Genomic DNA, 18,568 nt, shown 5'->3' with positions numbered 1-18,568 from the left:
GAAGATTTTATTTTCATATTTAAAGTGGTAGTAATTATATACTATTTTTTCTTTTATAATCTTAATTTTTAAATGATATTGATCACCACTATTCTTACAAAAATTAAGCACATATATTAATATGCGTTACTATCATGGTTGTCAACTTAAGTTTTCTCAAATACAACGTATTTGTTTGCTGAAAATTGAAGTTTTAATACCATTGGGAAAAATGATAATGGAAAGGATTAAAAGTTGGCAGGTCTGGTAATTAGATACTTTAACAGAGAAATTTTATAAAAATGACGCTGTAAACAAGTATATTATTGACATTTCAGACATACCAACTTGCTCGAGACAGCAGATAAGTATTTTCGAGTGTTAGTCTTTTAATTGTATGATTATTAGTTTAATAAATTCGATTTGTACGGCATTTATTTACCACTACTTCTAAATTATTCAAAGGCTTATGCAATACGCCACTCTATCGATGTGCGCCGTGTTGAGCCTCCACGCGGTTTCTTTTAAGTAGTCTGCGGTGGTTATTTAAAAAGCGAACCACTTGTGAGCATGAACCCAAATTCTATTTCAGAGATGCCAACTGCTCCGGACGCACCAAAATAATTTAAAAAACGGTAAATAATTACAAACTAAATTTTCCAAATATGTGACTATTTTTGCTTGCTTTTTAAATGGTATAGCATGTCTGAAATACTATAAAGTGGTTAAATAAATAAGCCTATGACATACCTGCCAACTCTTCCGGATTTTCCGGAAGATTTTATTTTCATTTTCAAAGTGGTAGCAATACTCGGGTTATTCCAATTGACTTTTTGAATTATAATGATAATTATAAATGAGTTTGACCACCACTACATATAAATAATTACAGTAGATATATAAAAGCATAATAATCTTTGTGCAAGAGAATTTCAACGGGATCAAATTATAAATATATCTTTGAGTCAGATTGTTTTTCGTTTATTGTTTTACAACCACTCTGAAAATCCATTCTCGGAAAGAGTGAAAGTTGGCAGGTATGCTATGAATTATTTAGAAATAGTGGTGGATAAAAATCTACTAAATTGAATTTATTAAGCCAAGAATCACAATTGATAAACTACCACTTTAAAATATATATCTGCTATCCGGAGCAAGTTGGCATCTCTGCTATTTTAAGAGTACTTGAGAGAAATTTATCATATATATTTGAGAATTGAATCTGTAGTGGTTGACAAGTAAATAAAACAAGTCAATTACATTCATAAATTAAAAAAGTTTTTAGACATATATTTGCTACCACTTTCTAATTTTTAATAGATTTCATATTAAATGGTTCTTTCACGAATTGGTTTACCTTCATAGTGGACTGATCGGACTACCTTCAAAAAATCGTGTGGAGACATTTAATTATAGGAGGCGCTGGTTGAGCCCTCTAAAGATTAAGGTTTTAATATAATTTGCCGAATACGAAGCAATTAGCATTTTTGACATTTAGCCAAAATAATAACAACGGTTATCATAATAATATAAATCAAATATATTGAAATAAGAATCATACATTGATGTAAAAGTCTTGTCCCCACATTAATATAGGAATAAAATCTCCCGGAAAGATTGGCAGTGTATAATATAGCATATGACACCAGGTGGCTGAGCGGTAGAGCTTCGCGCTGTCATGCCTAAGGTCCCTTGTTCGATCTTCGGGCCGGGCAAGGTTGACTCAGCCTTTCATCCCTTCAGTGGATCGATAAATGAGTACCAAGCATGCTTGGAAACTAAACACTGGGGTTCCGCTTTCGGCTGACCACCTAACGGGAACATCTGCTTCTGCACCCCAGAGTCCAAGGTCAAGAAAACTGAGATGAGCACAGTAGGCCTTGGCCCTCTATGGGCTGTCGCGCTGCTGAGTTTAGTTTAGTTTAATATAGCATATAATGTAGTCCTTATGTAAGCTGTAAATCAACTAGTAGCTAAGCTGTAAATCTGCAAGTAGTAAGCTGTAAATCAATGCAATACTTTAAAAAATATTTCATTTTTATTCTGTATGAACTTAACTGAATTCATTAAGTCATATGTTTCAATGATGATAGTAAATTATTATCCAAATTTACAACTAACGTTGCAATTAAAGAAACAAATTGATGTAACATAAATTCTTTCTGGCTTCACCACTTTTTAAAAGAAGTAATTGTTTTTTACACAAGGCTGGGAATAATCCCAATACTTTCTTAATAAATGAATTTATTTTGAATAAACTCTATGAAAATTTTTAACTAAATTCCAAATGCTTTTTATTTAAATGTAGTTCATAAATTAAAAAAATCTACTTTTTAAATTACTTTATTTATGTTTACTTTATTTATTTAATTTATNCTAACATATGCCTCAGAAACTTGGACAACAACACAGAAAGATGAGAATTCCTTGGGAATCTTCGAACGTCGGATCCTAAGATCCATTTTTGGGGGCAAACAAGTTGATGGTACTTGGTACAGACGTTCAAACTCACAACTCTATCGGGCCCTTAGAGAGCCTGAAGTTGTCAAGTACGTAAAAATTCAAAGAATTAAATGGGCTGGTCACATCATTCGGATGAACAGAGAGCGTCCGACAAACATAATCTTTTCGGCTCAGCCCATCGGATCAAGGCCCAGAGGTCGACCAAAGCTGAGATGGGCCGACTGCGTGGAAAGAGAAATTTCAGTCTTAAAAGTCTCAAACTGGAAGACAATTGCCAGGCAGAGGCAGGCCTGGAGGAAGTTGATTGAGAAGGCCAGGGCCCACCCGGGGCTGTCGTGCCATTGAGGAAGGAAGGAATTTAAGATAAGTAACTAAAATTAATTTATACATTTTTTATTATAAAGAGAAATAATCTTATTGTAAATAACAAATACGATCTAAATTATTCAGAGATTTACTGAAATGACTTCAAGTAAAAAGGAAGTCAAGAAAATTGACGTTATTTTGACTAAACTACTGATATTGCAAGTGGAAAATTCAGTGGAAGTAATAAGAGAAACTGATATAATTGTTCTAAATTATTGGATATGTTATATTATTGACAAATATGTATATTACATATTTAAATAGATATTCTTGAGTTTTTTTATTTAAATAATAATAGGGTAAACTAACAAATGGCTCCATGGAGCTAAGGTGGATACATGATTGTGGGGTTACAGCGAACATTTGAGCTTACGGTGATAATGTTGGTTAATTACTTATACTCTAATTATTAACACATCAATTTGCTAATCCGAAATGATTCTATAAAGTGATTTCGTGATTCGAAATAATTCTATAAAGTGATTTTGTAATTACAGTTTCTTAGACATTTTAGAGTTTAACTTATATTAAATTTGATTTAGTAGGACAAACTTATGTCTTAATCCAAATGAAGATAATGTAAACTTTGTGAAGAATAAAACTAAACAACGTGAATAAAGGTAAAAAATTAATGTGAAAAAAACAGGTAGCATTGTTTTGTGTTTTTTTATGCCATTATTGTGCTTCATTGGTATTACTTAGAGATATTCTTAATGCTGTAAAGCATTGCAACATATATTTTAAAAATTGATGATTATTTATCGAAATATACAGGGTGAAACAAATTCTAGTAATTTACTGGACTGTACGGTAATATCATTTCTGTTTCTGTTTTTTTTTTTTAAATAATAATTCTGGTAATAAAATCAAAATTTGTGATATTTAAACCATTCGGTTAGCAACCTTGCCAATTTTTGGTTTTAAAAATTTTAGTTCACGTTACCGCGCATTTAACAAAAGTAAACTCAGCCGAATAATTGGTTTTTTTGCCATAGTAATATTTTATCGCATGTAATAGAACCATTACTAATTGTTATTTGTACCAACATTATTACCAAAGCACTTCGGTAAGAATTACACAGCTTTTTAGTTCTCTCATAGAGCGAGAAAAACGGTAAATTTCACCATAATATGGTAGTTTTGACTATGTTTTTTTCATTGCAACAATTTCAACATATGTGCTTCCGAGCTAGCAATTGCAAGTGCAGCTTTTAATGGTTAATTTACTTGATTAGTTTGACTTGCTTCTAAGCTAACATTTAATATTAATCTGTCAAAAAATTAAGAAAAAAAGCGCTAAATTCCACGAGTTAACAATTTTTTTATTAAATGAATATTAAAATAAATTTCTACTATAGTAAGTTGACTTCTAAAGTAATGATATATAAAGTTGGGCTAGCATTCGGCTCACAATTGTAAATTAACATTTTATTTTATAACCGTCGTTGAACTGATTCAATTTTAAGTTTACGACTATCAATTTTCAACTCTGAAGCCTTGTAATTTTGAATCTAATCCCGATTACAAGGGAACTCTTGGATCAAGTATCGAGAGAAATTTGCCTTCGCGGAGGGCTTTTAGATATAGCTAACTCGCAATTGCGTTACATGTAGAGGAAAACCACGAAAACCTCTTACTGTCAGCCTGAATGCAAGGAGATTCTAATTGATCCGTCTACCACTGAGGATATTTTACATCAGCACTTTGGTTGGTGCTAGCTGGGTAATTAAAAACAATCGGCAGTGGTAGCTTAGTAGTTAGAGAATTAGACTCCGGTGCGGAGGGTCTGGGGTTCGATCATCGACTCCACTGAGACCAACCAAGGACATATACGTGCTCATAAAATTTGTGGAATCTAAAGTTCTGCGGTCCGCCGCTGAGCAGTACCAGGGGTAGAGGGATCTAGATCAAATTTCCGTCCCCACATGTTTCCCAGATCATAGCCTATAGCCGCTCTTTGCACAGCACGTCTCTTCTTCTTCTTGGGCACTACAGCCTATGACAGGCTAAGGCCGTCCCAATAAGTTTTTGCCATCTTGATCTATTCTGTGCCATGGCCTTCCAGTTAGTTATTCCTATTCTCTTTAGGTCCCTTTCAACTGAATAACATAACATAACTGAATAACATAAATAATAACCCAACATAAATAAAGTACCCTACCCTTAAGCAGTGTTTTCACTACAGCGCGAGAACGTGAGAATCTCGCATATTTTTTTCCTTTCTCGCATTAAAAAATGATTACCGTAAGAAATTCGCGCATTCTACAAATCAATTTCAAAATTCGCGAATTTCTCGCATTTCGGAAAAAGCTTCTAATTACGCCATTTAGAATAAAATCCATTTCACTTTTCTTTCTGGATCATTCATTATTTTCAACATTTGCCCTGTTATCTAGCTTCCCTATTTACCAGTATTGTTCAGAACCTTTTCGAACAACAGAACACAACCCCTTCGAACCACGGAACCCCTTTCAGAACACATTTCTCTGCAACCACGTGTTTAACGTAGGAAATGTTTTTTCATGTAAGACGTCGAAGATTTTTTATGTACTTTTTTATGCAAATTTTTTAAGATGGACAAATACGTAGTAAAGGCAAAATCTTCTATGATGATGCAGCAAAAATATTCAATGCTTTAAAAATTAGAAGATGTTAAAAATGCATTATAATTAAAGAAATGATTTTTTTTTCAAGTCTCTTTGTGTTTTTTATTTTTAGAAATCTCACCCTGTTTTTGAGAAAGGGTGAGAAATTCTCACCCATTTTTTTTCTATGATGAAAACACTGCCTTAAGTATATTCATTTAGGAATATTCATCTAAGAATGTACTATTAGGTAAAAATTACTTTCTTTTTTTAAGTACCCTTATACGCCACCTCTAGCTATTGCAGTTGTTACATATTTTTTTTTTGTAATTATGTTTGGTGAGGGTCTTGAAATAACTAAAATACATTTCAATTATATAGTTTCTGTAGTTCATAGTACTGTAGTTTTCTGTAGTATATATTATAGTTTCTGTAGTTTATAAATAGTGTTTCTTTTAATTAAGATTTGGAGAAAAGGTTTGAGCTATTGATACCCATAGTTCGTATAGTAGATACCTTATGATAATTTATTTAGAGAATTTACACTTTCACGTTGCATTCCGCCTATTCACGCACGCAGGTTTTGCGCAAGCTCTGTAGAGATTGCTCTGAGAGATTGCTCTGACATCGGAGATTGCTCTGAGGCCTTGCGCAGAACTAAGTCACTACGTAAAAGTACAATATCTTTCAAATTCAACAGTTTAAGATGGATATTAGGATGGATGGATGGATATTTGATCTCATTTGACCCTCCTTCATTGGCTACACTAGTTTATTTTTAAGACTTTCTTATTATCATTATAGTTTGAACTGCTCATACCCAACTTCGGATATGACTGCGTCATAAAAATGAATAAAGCAAAACAAAGTAAAAAAGGCACAAGTAATGCTACATTTGTAGCATTACGTGCGCATGGAGCATACATTGGGAAAAAAAGTATTCCGAAAACTACAAAAATATAGTAAAATTTACCATATTTCCAGCTCTATGGGAACACCAAAATCTCGGTAATTTTTATTGAAGCGCATTAGCAATGATTTTATTAAAATTACCATTAAATTTTTTTTAAACATATAATTGTTTTTTACCATATGGTTGGAAGTAGAGATAAAATTTGAAAACATTTGGTAATTTTATCAACCATATTTTTTGATTAAATTTACTTTTCAGTTTTGTAATAACTAAATGTGTGCTAATGAGTCGTGGTGGTGCCACCTGTCGGAAGAATACTAAAAGTCACTAAGTTCGAATTAAATTGAATTACACTGATTTCTTTTCTTTCCTTTTTTCTCCAGAAATTAAACCAAAACACAGGAACGAAATTAAAAAAATTGAAGTATGCAAGTTATTACTTTCCCGTTCTAATGTATTTTTTCTGTGATAAATTGTTGGCCTTGAGAAAGATCTAGGACTATAATTTTCTAAACCGGATTTTTCGATTAACTGTTGCTATAGGAACGGAAATAATTACCAAATGAATGTTTTAAATACTGAACATTTTGATTTAATTAATCAGAATTAAAGCTTTTTTCTTTTATTTTTTTAACGGGAAATGTTATTATCAAACAGTACGGTAAATTTGTCAATTTTTTTTCCTTCTTGTAACTATAGTTTCGGTTCTATAAGCAAGAACCGTGTCGAAACAAAATAACAGAACAAAATACGAATAAAAATTTGAAATAGCTAAAAAAAAATTGTTTTAACCAATAGGGGAAGAGCCTAAACAAGATGATAAAAAAGGAAGATAAGGTTAGAGGGAGTAGGATTGAAAATGACAAGTGTTCTGACTTTTTTTTTATTGCAAAGTTTTTGTCTCTTTTTTCTGTGTTTCGACATTAAGGAAGGTTCTTGTTTATAAAACTGAAACTGCAGAATAGTTTGCACACTACAGAAAGATCTCCTCTAGCCCCAAAGTCTAAAGCCGTTTGCTGCTATCGAAACAAGAATTAGCATGTTTCAAAGTTGGGAACCTCTTCCTGCCCTGATTCCCTTTCTCTCGCCAACACGAGCCAAAACCTATCTTAAGTATATTCATGTAATATCCTCATTTGAAGTAGTTAAACCTCGTAACCATAGTTACCACCACTGCTCGAGACGAATAGCGAGGGAGTTCTTTCCACAGTCAGACCATAGTTTGTCTGAAGTAAGAACTCCCCATGTCATTCGTCTGGAATCGTGACTGTCACTATGGTAACGAGGTATAGCTATTTCAGGAGAGGGAGTGGGGCCAGTGTTTATGGCAGGTTTTGGCTAGGAACGGCGAAAGAAGGATAATATTTTTCTTCGGTCTATTGTGTTAGCCCTAGAGTGAAGAGAAGCTACCTTCCCTGAAATGCGCTATTCTTGTTACCATATTCTAACCGTCGTTAAACACAGCCAACCCAATTTTGGGTTTACGACTACTAATGTTCAACTTCGTAGACTTGTAATTTTGAACCAATCTAGAAGACAAAGAAACTCCTGGATCAGTACCCCCAGAGGTATGATTTGTTATGGGAAATGGAGGACTTTGAGACTCGGCAGATTTAACGTGCATCAGCCCCCATTTACTACACGGGGAGTCTTCGAATCCACGATCTCTTTGACATAGGTTGTTACCATAGCAGCAGGCGGCTTCAGACTTTGTGGTGGGAGGAGTTGTTACAGTAGACAGACTATACATGTTTAATAAGTGCACCATAATTTGTGCCATATTCACGTTGTTTTGCATTGTTTATGCGCAGCACTAAGTACATTCTATCTTCATTTGGATGCGGAAACCGATTTTATATTATGAATTGCAAATTTTTAACGCTACATTTTATTCACTTACGTTTCATTCAAAGCATTATAAAGCAGTTATTTTTTTTCTTTTAAATTTCAAAGCTTCCATAAATGAGAAAGAGGAGTTAGTTCAAATACTTTTGCTCAGCTTTGCAAGTATTGACAGAAAAGCTGAACATGGATTGGTTTTAACTTTATTTACTAAGTGAAGCGAAACTTTCTCTGGATAGAAAAAAATCCTCCTCTTTAGGATTCTTAAAAACTACTTCAAGATAAAATGTTTGACTGGTGTCGTTGAAATTCTTTTCTTTCGATCTTACAAAGTCTTTGTCTAGAAACTTGAGAGCAAGATTACTTATTGTAAGCACAGAAGAAAGTTACTAAAAAGAATGAAGACAAAGAACTAGTAAAATTCGATTCTCCTTTTTTTAAAAGGAAAAACATATAAAAAATAGCTAAATCATTGAATTTTTTTTGGTTTCTTTATAATTATTCTGTTGTAGTTTGCAACTTACCAGAATGAAACAACTTTTTTCTTTTTTAAAGAAAGAAAATAGAACTCATTTCGTTAAATGAGGATGTTGTTATTAAAATTAAATTATTAAGTAAAAGTTCTGATAATAAAAATTAGCATTTCTTGATAATTAAATTTTTAAAATTTTTTCTTAATTAATTCGGTCTAGAGACTCCATTTTAATAACGCATACTCTTAACGAAAACTAATTCATTGAATGGAATTTTTTTTAATGATTATACTGTAGTAGTTAAATTGCTGACATAAATTAAATGGCTTTGGAATTAATTCAGTTCGTTATTAAATTAACATTATTAAATTAAATAACAGATAACAAAGAAGCTAGTGCATATTGATTATAACAGTTTGTTTATAACAATATATATACACACTACCCTACAATAATGGAAAAGACACTTTCTATTTCTTTAATTTTTTTTAATTTCTCAATAAATACTTAAAGGATCGTTTTATAACTTTAGAGATGTTTAGTTCATGCAATTTTTCATACTTAGCAATAAGATTTAAAGCTTTCAGCTGTTTGAGAGACCGACGATAAATTGCGATGGAAAACAAGCATTTTTGAGCACCCTATGCCAGAAAATCAAGCAAAAGGCTTGTAACTTGCACTAATTACTTTAGTTGTTATTTTTAATAATTGCATTAAATTTCGTAAACCTAGCATGAATATTAATGGAAGTATGGACAATTTTATAAAAAAAATTATATTTTTTTGCATTGCGTTTTTTTAGCTGTAGCTTAATTATTCAATGAAATTAAACAAAATTTTTAGAGAAATTTAAAATTTATTGCAAAATTACTGATTTAAAATTTTAAGAAAAGTCTTTGAAAACCGCGTGAGATATAAGTATTTTTTTCATACTGCGCATGCGTAGAAAAAATTTAGAAAAGTTTTTTTTTTTATAATTTTGTAGTGAATCGTGTTTGGCAACTAATAAAAAAAGTTTGATTTTAATATCTCAAAAATTTTAAAAGTTTCAATCAATTTTTTAAACAGTGTTCGAACTTTTTTTTAAAAAAAGCTTAAAATGATCAGGGGTCTTCCACAAATAATATTTTGTATCATATGACAAAATTTAATAACAAGTGATAATATCTTACAATAATCGTCCTGAAACCGAAATGTGATGGTATCAGGAAAGAAAATTTTAAATTTTAAATAAAATTGATTTAAATCTTAAATTATTAAAGAGAATTGAAAACCTTGTGTGAGTTTTTGAATTTTTTAACTTATTTAAAAGAAAATGTTTTGTGGATGCTTTATTGTACGCGGAAAAAAAAATTCTGATAATAAATTTTTCGTTCATTAACTGTTTACCAGAAACTCTAGTTTTCGAAATTACCGTTCTTATTACCACACATGTTGTAAAAAATACAAAAATAAAAAATGAGTTTAACCAATTAAATGATTTTTATGCCATGATTTATTGAAGAATGATTTATAGTAAACAGTACAAGAAAATAATCATATTTTATTGTTAATTTCAACAATCAAGGTTTTCAGTAAAAATATAGAGATTTCTGGTGCTTCTTTAGAACCAGAAACACGGTAAATTTTACTTTATTCTGGTAATTTTGATCATATATTTTTCCTCAGAGTACAAGTCTATTTGCTCTTATTGAAGAATGATTAATAGTAAACAGTAAAAGAAAATAATTACAAAGGAAATGAGCTGAGAGTTAAAAAAGAGTTCTAAACATGGTAGTTTTAAATAGTTTTTGGGCCTTTTTTCATAATTTTGAAAATTAAATAATGCTTTGTAAAAATTGAGTGGCCAGTAAACTCTCCAGATTTTAATCCCTCAGCGAATGTATGAGTATCTTAAAGCAAAGACTAATAAAAATGATTCACTGCACAAAAATTATCTAAATTTGTTTAATAATTAAAAAGAAGTAGAGAAATAATGAAACTGTTGAAAATTGTTAAAGACAGATGAAAAAATGTATCAAAAGTTGTGAAAATAATTTGAAAATCGAAGGTATGGTATATTAAAAATGAAGAAAAATTTATGAAATATATGTTGGAATCAATTAATACGTTCACTACTGTGGTAGAATTTGAAGTCTCTATTAAAGTTTAAAAAAAGTTGTATTTTTAGAAGTAAAACAAAAGTGGTTCCTTAAAATATCGCCTTTTAAAAGTAAAAACAAATGTGATAAAAACCTGAAAAAATTGCAAAAAAATCCATAGTTCTTATTTAATAAAATACTAAATTCTAATAAGAAATAATGTTTTGAAAAAGATATCACCAACAAAAGAGGTAAAAGAATATAATAATACTTTATAGGAACAAAACAATTTATGTCTCGAATCTTGTTTTTAAGCTTTAAAGTGTTTTATTGACAAAATAAACTCCTTAAAGTGCAGGCAATTGTGGTTATCGTTTTAAGATAAAAGCAAATTTTGACAAAATGATATTTACCTTCAAGGCAAATAAAATATTGTTAGTAGCCTAAATAATCTTTAAGTATATGAAAGCATTGTGTTTTCTATTAAGGCTCATTATTTGGTTTACTGAATTTTTAAATAAAAATGGTAGAGCTCTTTCATGTTAGAAATTAAGTCACTTAATTCATTTAATCCTTTAGGTCACTGTTAGAAATTCTAGGAAAAAATGGTTAAATACCAATTTATTAAATTGTTATTTCGCCATATTCAAATGAAATAGGGAAATAACTATTAAAAGATGGTTTTCAGTCTGCTAATTGTGAGAAACCATTCATTAACTGCTTTCACCTAATACGGTTAAGCAACCAGAATTTTATCACATCAAGTAGACTCACCTTTTTAAGCCTCTTAGTCCCTTACAAAATGGTATATATTATGGTCGTGAGGTTTAATCTGCCAAACGGCAAAACGGGGATTCAAGTTCCAGCGTTGACATTACAACATATTCTCTATTCACTTCAGCACATGAAGAGTTTTCAGTATTCTACTCTCCCCCATTTGTGACCCTGGACTCTTAGAATACGATACTCTCAATCACGCATAGAATACTGCACCATAAAGCTGCTTAACACAAAAAAATCTAGTATTTCCCATCTCATACGATGGGGGAAACAACCAGATAAACTAATTAAACCACATTCCACGGTTCATTTAATAAAACACAAGTCAACCACATCTTAATTTCAATGCCCCTCACCTAACAAAAAGCCTAGATATAATTTCCAGTTAAATTTATTTCACAGTTCTAAAACAATGCTAACCGTATAGTTTTATATTCTTGGTTTTGTTAACAGTACTAGTTGTAAATGATTTCAAAACCGTAAAGGCAAAAAATGCTCGCTACCGTAAACTTAACGGTTGATTTGATGGACAGACAGCAGCCGGTTATTTTACCGTAATTTTAGAATGGATACTCTAACAATGTGGCATACTAACTTGAATCTAACTTATAAATTTGAAATTATTTAAAAAAAACTGATTCTGAAATTGGTTTCAAGTTATATAGGCTCTAACTTATAAATCGAGGGCTAATTTTAGACTTGACATTTTTTAAGCTAATAAAAAGATTTATATTATATTTTGATTTGCTATTATGCAAGATAATAAATATTATATGGGACGTTGACAATTTTTTTTTCATAAAGACCAAAAGAATGTATTTATATTATTAATATTATTGTGGTTTCTGAAAGTGTTGTAAGTTTTAACTATATGTAGAAAAAGTAATATAATAAGTAATAGGGAAGTATCTTCTGAATAGTTAATAATCTAAAATCTTTCCCTCGTCTTTTACTTTTAATAAGCATGGTTGAAAAGTCGATCCAATTTTGAGTTTACGGCTATCATATTCAACTCCGTCACTTTGTAATTTTGAACCCAATTCAAGAGACAAGGGCCTGGATGAAGTATTGGGAGAAATTTGCCTTCGTGGAGGACTTATTGATGGAGCTAACCCGCATTTACGTTACATGGGGAGGAAAACCACGAATTCCTCCCATGGTTAGTCTGACAGCAAGGAGGGTCTAACTCATAATCCGTCTACCACTGAGGATATTTTACGTCAACACTGTGGTCGGCGCGAGCCAGGAGCGGAATTCGCATCATCCAGAGATTTGAAACAGGGTTACCTCACTGGAAGGCAAGCGCTCTATCCCCTGAGCCACCATGCCTCCTCCCCTTACTTTAGAATTATTCTCTTAGTTAATGTACTAGTGAAGCTATAGTAAATGACCAGCACTTCACATGGATATTAATTCTCTCTCAAATTGGCTAAAGATTTAATATTTTGCAGTTCAAAACATTATGATTATAAGTTCTCATTGAAACAAAGTCCAAAAATTGATAGTTAAAAAATTGACATATGAGGCCAACAAATATAAATAACAATTCTTAATTCTCTAATACCGTTATAATATTTGCATTAACCAAAGTGCATCACGTGGAGGTTGTTAGGAGGTCGTGGACGTTGTTTCCAGCCCTTATAAGGACTGATTGTTTTAACATAAAGATACTTGTATGTTTGCAAACGTATATAGTTACGCATAAACATAACTAGTCATCAATTATTTGAATATTATTTGCATTTTGTTCGGGGGGTTGATAAGCTGCATCATAGATACTTTCTATTAACCTCGGAGACGCATACTTGATGTTAATGCTATACCGGGCATAGTATAACACTCGCAGTGTATGTGCAAAAACGCAATCTCTGATGCTGCGCGCAGGCGCACTTCAAACACTCTTCACCACTTTGACCGTTGCCTACATCTTTTATGCCTGAGGCTCCGTATCTCGGAAACTATCCATTTTTGTACTTTATGTCAATAAGAACCTTTGCTCAGAATATTTGGGGATAAAATATATTAAATTTTCAGTTAATTTAACGAAGAATTGATTTCCGTAAGATTTATGATGGGATCTTTATTAAAATTCATAAAAAATAATTTAGCTTAAAAAAAATAGAAAAATATATTCATACAAGAAAACAACTTACAATGATTGACTGTTATTGCTATAATTTAATTATAAAATCATAAAAAAATATTTGTTTGCGAAAAAAAAATAAAATATGATAGATTGAACAAATATCTGTTTCTTTCTTATTTTTTTTAATGACTTTTGAATTCTACACGGAAAAAATCTGATAAGAATTACCGTTCTGTATGGTAATGATATTTCTGTTAAAAAAACAGACAAACAAACATAATTTTGTTAAATAAAATCAAAATACATCTTATTTAAACCACTCATTTGGTAATTTTTCTGTTCACAAGGTTTACCAGAGTCTGGTTTTCAAAATTATGGTTCTCTTTACTCCTCCCTCTTTGGTAAAAAATGCAATACTGAAAAGTAAATTTAACCGAATAAATGTTAGTTATGCCATGCTCTAAGATATCATGATGAAAATTACGTTTACGAAAATAAGTTTTCCCACATTTACCAAATTTTATCATACATTTTGAAACCATATTTCATTATTAATTTTACCAAAATCATTATTAAAGCGTTTTGGAAAAAATTACTGAATCTTTCGGTGTTCTCATAGAACTAGAAACAGGGTAAATTTTACCATATTCTAGTACATTTGACCATACTTTTTTCTCTGTAAGTATTTTTAAACTAGTTTTAGCAATTGAGGCAGCAGAAGTTATCACTGCAGAGGTATAAGATTTTACTTACTTCTTATGGTTAAACATCTTTTTCACACTATGTCAAAATATTTTCGATTCTTTTATGATTTGTTTCAATATTATTATTTTAAGCATAAGTATAGCATAAAAATATTTTTCTTCTATATTCAGCATTTAAACTGGGATATACTTTTTCATAAATTTTCAAAAGTTAAATTTTATGTTAGAAAAATTACTACACCTACAATATACGTGAAAATAATATTTTAATTATTTCTATACCATTTAACTTAGTAAATACAGCTAAAAAAATTTTAGCATAAACTAAACAAAATTAAAAAAATTGATTTAAAAAAAGTTCTCTTTGTTGCTCTGTTAGAATTTTCATTCTTAAATTGCGGCAAAATAACCGACAGTTTACGGTTAAGAACGTTTTTTATCTTTACGGTTTTGAAACTGTTTACAACTAGAATGGGTAGAAAGCCATGATTACAAAATTATTCGTTTTTTTAAAACCATTTTCTACTAGCATGGTTTAAAAAGCGTAAAAAAGAAACTTAACTGGGCATAGGATCTAGTCTTTTTGTTTGGTAATGGGCATTGGAGTTAGGTTATGGAGTCGTGTTTTATCAATGAACCATGGAAAGTCGTTTAATTAGTTTATCTTGTTATTTCACTTATCGTAAAACTAGACTTTTTTGTGTTAAGCAGATATATGGTGCTGTCCCGAATAAGTGTATCGTAGTCTAATAGTCAGGGGCCGAAAATTTGGGAGTGTAGGACTATGAAAAGTCTTCACGTGTGAAGAGAATGGAGAAAATATTGTGGTGTCAATGCTGGGACTCGGACCCCACTGTTTTAGTCACGTGATTGACAAATTAGCCCTCTCGGCTAAAATATGTATCCAACAGCAAGAAACTAAGTGGCTTCAGTAAGTGGATCTAGCTGGTGCTATGAAATTCTGGTTGCTTAACCGTATAATGAGAAAACAGTTAATAAACATTTTTTTCACAGTTAACAGTTTGAATATCATCTTATATATGGTTATTTAACTGTTTTAATTGATTATGGTAAAATAACAATTAATAAATTCTTATTTAACCATTTTTCAGAGAAATTTCTAAGAGTGTACAAATTAGTAAAGAAGTCAAATAATATTTTCTTTTCTTTTGAATATTATGGAAGGAAAATAGAGGAAGAAAATGTTTGAACTATTAAGTTATTGAATGCTAAATGGCAACATATTTTACGCTTAGAAAACTTTTGAAATAGAGCCGAAAAAAGTTCTAATATCCTTCGTCTAAATCGAAATCGTCTGAGTACTTTGGAAAGTTGCGTTGCACATGTAAAATCAATTTAAGGGATCGTCATCTAAAAGAAAAATATCGGAATGGGGAATACGGTGCGAGAACTTCTTTAAAATTTCTTGTATCTCTTGTACATATCTTTAGAAGGTGTTTTTGAAAATAAACAAAGATATATTTTATTTTGAGATGTCTTTCAAGATAGTTACGAAAAGTTATAAACCTGAGGACATCGTAAAATAGTATAAAATTTGAATTTCAATGAAATGTTCTAAGAGTTTAGCATATTGCAATGTTTATCTAAACAGTTTTAGTAACTCTAGAAGAAAAAAAATGATGAAACGATGTGTTTATTTTTCAAACTAGTTAATGTTAAGTTTAACTTTGCTAAAATTTTGTATATTGCTACACTAATTATTATGAACAAAATTCCCAACGAAAGAAAAGTCTGAAAATGTTGTGAAAAAGGGTGATTTTTTTACTGGTAACACTGCAAAAATTGCGGCCAAATATGATATTGAAGTATTATAAATACCAAAGTTTGTAAAGTCTCTGTATTCAACATCCTCCAGATACACTGTGTTTTGTATTATCCACCCTTAATATTCATTTTAAGAATCCTTGTCAAAATTAAATTAAAAAAAGCATATTTAGTGGTCGCAAAAAATTAATATTCAACCGAGCACAAAAGAACTTGGCGAATTTCCTATGACTCAATATTCGAATGTCTTACGCAATATCGTTATCATATAGATTATTAGGAACACTTTCAAACTTCCACCGGCAATTAAACTGCACTGTAAAAACTGCGGTGTAATATCTCTCCAAATATAATGTTGAACAATCCAAAAAAATGTGGTTATCCCCTTTTTTCTAAAATCCACTTTTTTTTCAAGTTAACAACAAATCGTGCTTTTATATTCTTTTTAAATGGTGTATGAAAGCTCTAAACACGATCTAAAAATAAGAAGTTTGATTCCAATATCACGTGCCTTCACTTCTCACGTTGAATAATTTCATTTCCGAAAGCGCCACACTTAGCACGCTTTTGATACGTCTGTAATTGTTTGCAATCGATTACGATAAGAGTTCGTGCGGAGTTCGTAGCTATCATCAATCATATTTTTCATCCACAGAGCCTAAAGTTATCCGTTAAAATATGTATGCATGTTTTTAGTTGTTTAATAAGGATATTTATATTTTAATTTTTAGTCTCTGTAAATAGTAAATGATTTTATAATATATAATTTTATAATATATAGTTTTAAAATATATAATTTTATAACATATAATTTTATAATATATAATTTTGTAATTTCTACCTGATTTTGCTCTATTAATCCTATGTCGAATATTTCTTATTACTCTCTCTGTTAAGCATATGTTTGATTTACAAACTTATTTTATTTTACGAATTAGTATATGCATGCATTTAAAATTACTAATTCTTTCCTTACATTGTCTCGTAAAAATAACTTTACTGATTCTTATATGTACCTAGCTTTACTCGCAAAATTACCTTTACTGACTCTCATGCGTATCTTGTCTCACTCGTAAAAATAACTTTAGTGACTCTTATGTTTATCTTGTCTTACTCGCAAAATAACTTTACTGACTCTTATGTGTATCTTGTCTTACTCGTAAAAATAACTTTACTGAGTCTGGTGTGTATCTTGTCTTACTCACAAAAATAACTTAACTGACTCTTATGTGAACGCAATCTTACTGTAATTATAAATATTTCTGTTACTGAATACTAAAAATGGTGGCAGCTACTTTACACCAAATGACTTAAATGTTTCCCCACACCAAAGACTATTACTGATTCTACACCACTTTAATGTAAAGTAGTTTCCATCATTTTTTTGGTAACAAGATACACAAAAATTATTCAAACTCTGATGAATAATAAACTATTTAATAAAATCTGAATTATTTAGGTGCCTTATGTTTGAATCCAGGTGAAAATGGTGAATTTTTGTACTTCTCCCAGCTCGATGGATTCTCTCTGCTTGATTCTGGAAGGCTTTGTCTTCTGCGTAGGGTTAAAATTACAAGATGATCATTGACATAGTGTATGGCAATTTGATAAAACTTTTCGATAAACAAATAGTAGGGAAGAGGAAATAATAAAAGAGCTGTTTTTTTCATGAAAAAAAATTATTCCAATTCATTTTAGTTTCAAATTTCAAAAGGATTCTTTAAATAGTTAAATTTCTTCCAGAATCAAATTTTTCTGCTTAAATTACTTAAAATTTTTAATATTATAGATCAACTATTTCAATGATTAATGATTTGGTAGTAAAGAAGATGATAATAACAAACTTTCGTGTTTTCATTTATGAAACAATACTGATACCTTTTGTTTACGGCTGGTACAGCATGTGAACCACATGTGATGGAACAACATGGGACCCCGTAGACAAAGGGTTAAGTATAAAATTTAATTGAGCTTACCATGCTGTATTTCTTCGACGTTGTTGCCCGTGGAAGCAGATGACGTACCCGCAACATCTTCTCCGGATGGTTCAACATTTTCAGGCGGATTCGCCACTGTAAAAAGAAGAAACACAAATTATTTTCAAATTAAATGTAATTTAGTAAGTATATGTCAAAATGTTGCTTCTGAATTAAAAAAATCAGAAGGCACTAACGTTAATAAAAGTAAAATGTTTGAAAATAAAATATTTAGATAATTCATACACGGTAAGTAATTAATGTAGAAAAATCTCTATAATCTGAAATTTCTTAATTTTTTGCTTATTGCCTACTTAAATCAAAATACACATCACAGGGGGAGTTTCAATCATTTCGGGGCACAGATATGTTTTTAAATACTTTGAAAAGTTAGTTTAAAGGGTTGTAGTCAATTTGTAAGGTTTATAACTAACAAATAAAGGTTTATGTGTGACTGAAAATCACAATTTAATTGGTGGACTCGATCTAAGAGGTATAGAGTATAATATTCAAAGGTACCGAATAATTTTAGAAA

General features: G+C 30.7%; 1 protein-coding gene across 1 annotated transcript in view; it reads right to left on the bottom strand.

Moving 5' to 3' along the window:
* The window catches only part of LOC107440923 (dual specificity calcium/calmodulin-dependent 3',5'-cyclic nucleotide phosphodiesterase 1A), a 535,122-nt gene that overhangs the window by 134,657 nt on the left and 381,897 nt on the right, over window positions 1-18,568 (bottom strand). Inside the window, exon 4 of the mRNA XM_043040985.2 lies at window positions 18,034-18,129. Coding sequence (XP_042896919.2) covers window positions 18,034-18,129 — 96 coding nt within the window. The remainder of the gene's footprint in view (window positions 1-18,033; window positions 18,130-18,568) is intronic.

This window comes from Parasteatoda tepidariorum, chromosome X2, assembly GCF_043381705.1.
Source record: "Parasteatoda tepidariorum isolate YZ-2023 chromosome X2, CAS_Ptep_4.0, whole genome shotgun sequence".
In the NCBI taxonomy this organism is placed as follows: domain Eukaryota; kingdom Metazoa; phylum Arthropoda; class Arachnida; order Araneae; family Theridiidae; genus Parasteatoda; species Parasteatoda tepidariorum.
Note: the sequence above shows the minus strand (reverse complement) of the source record. Positions and strands in the feature narration are given on the sequence as shown.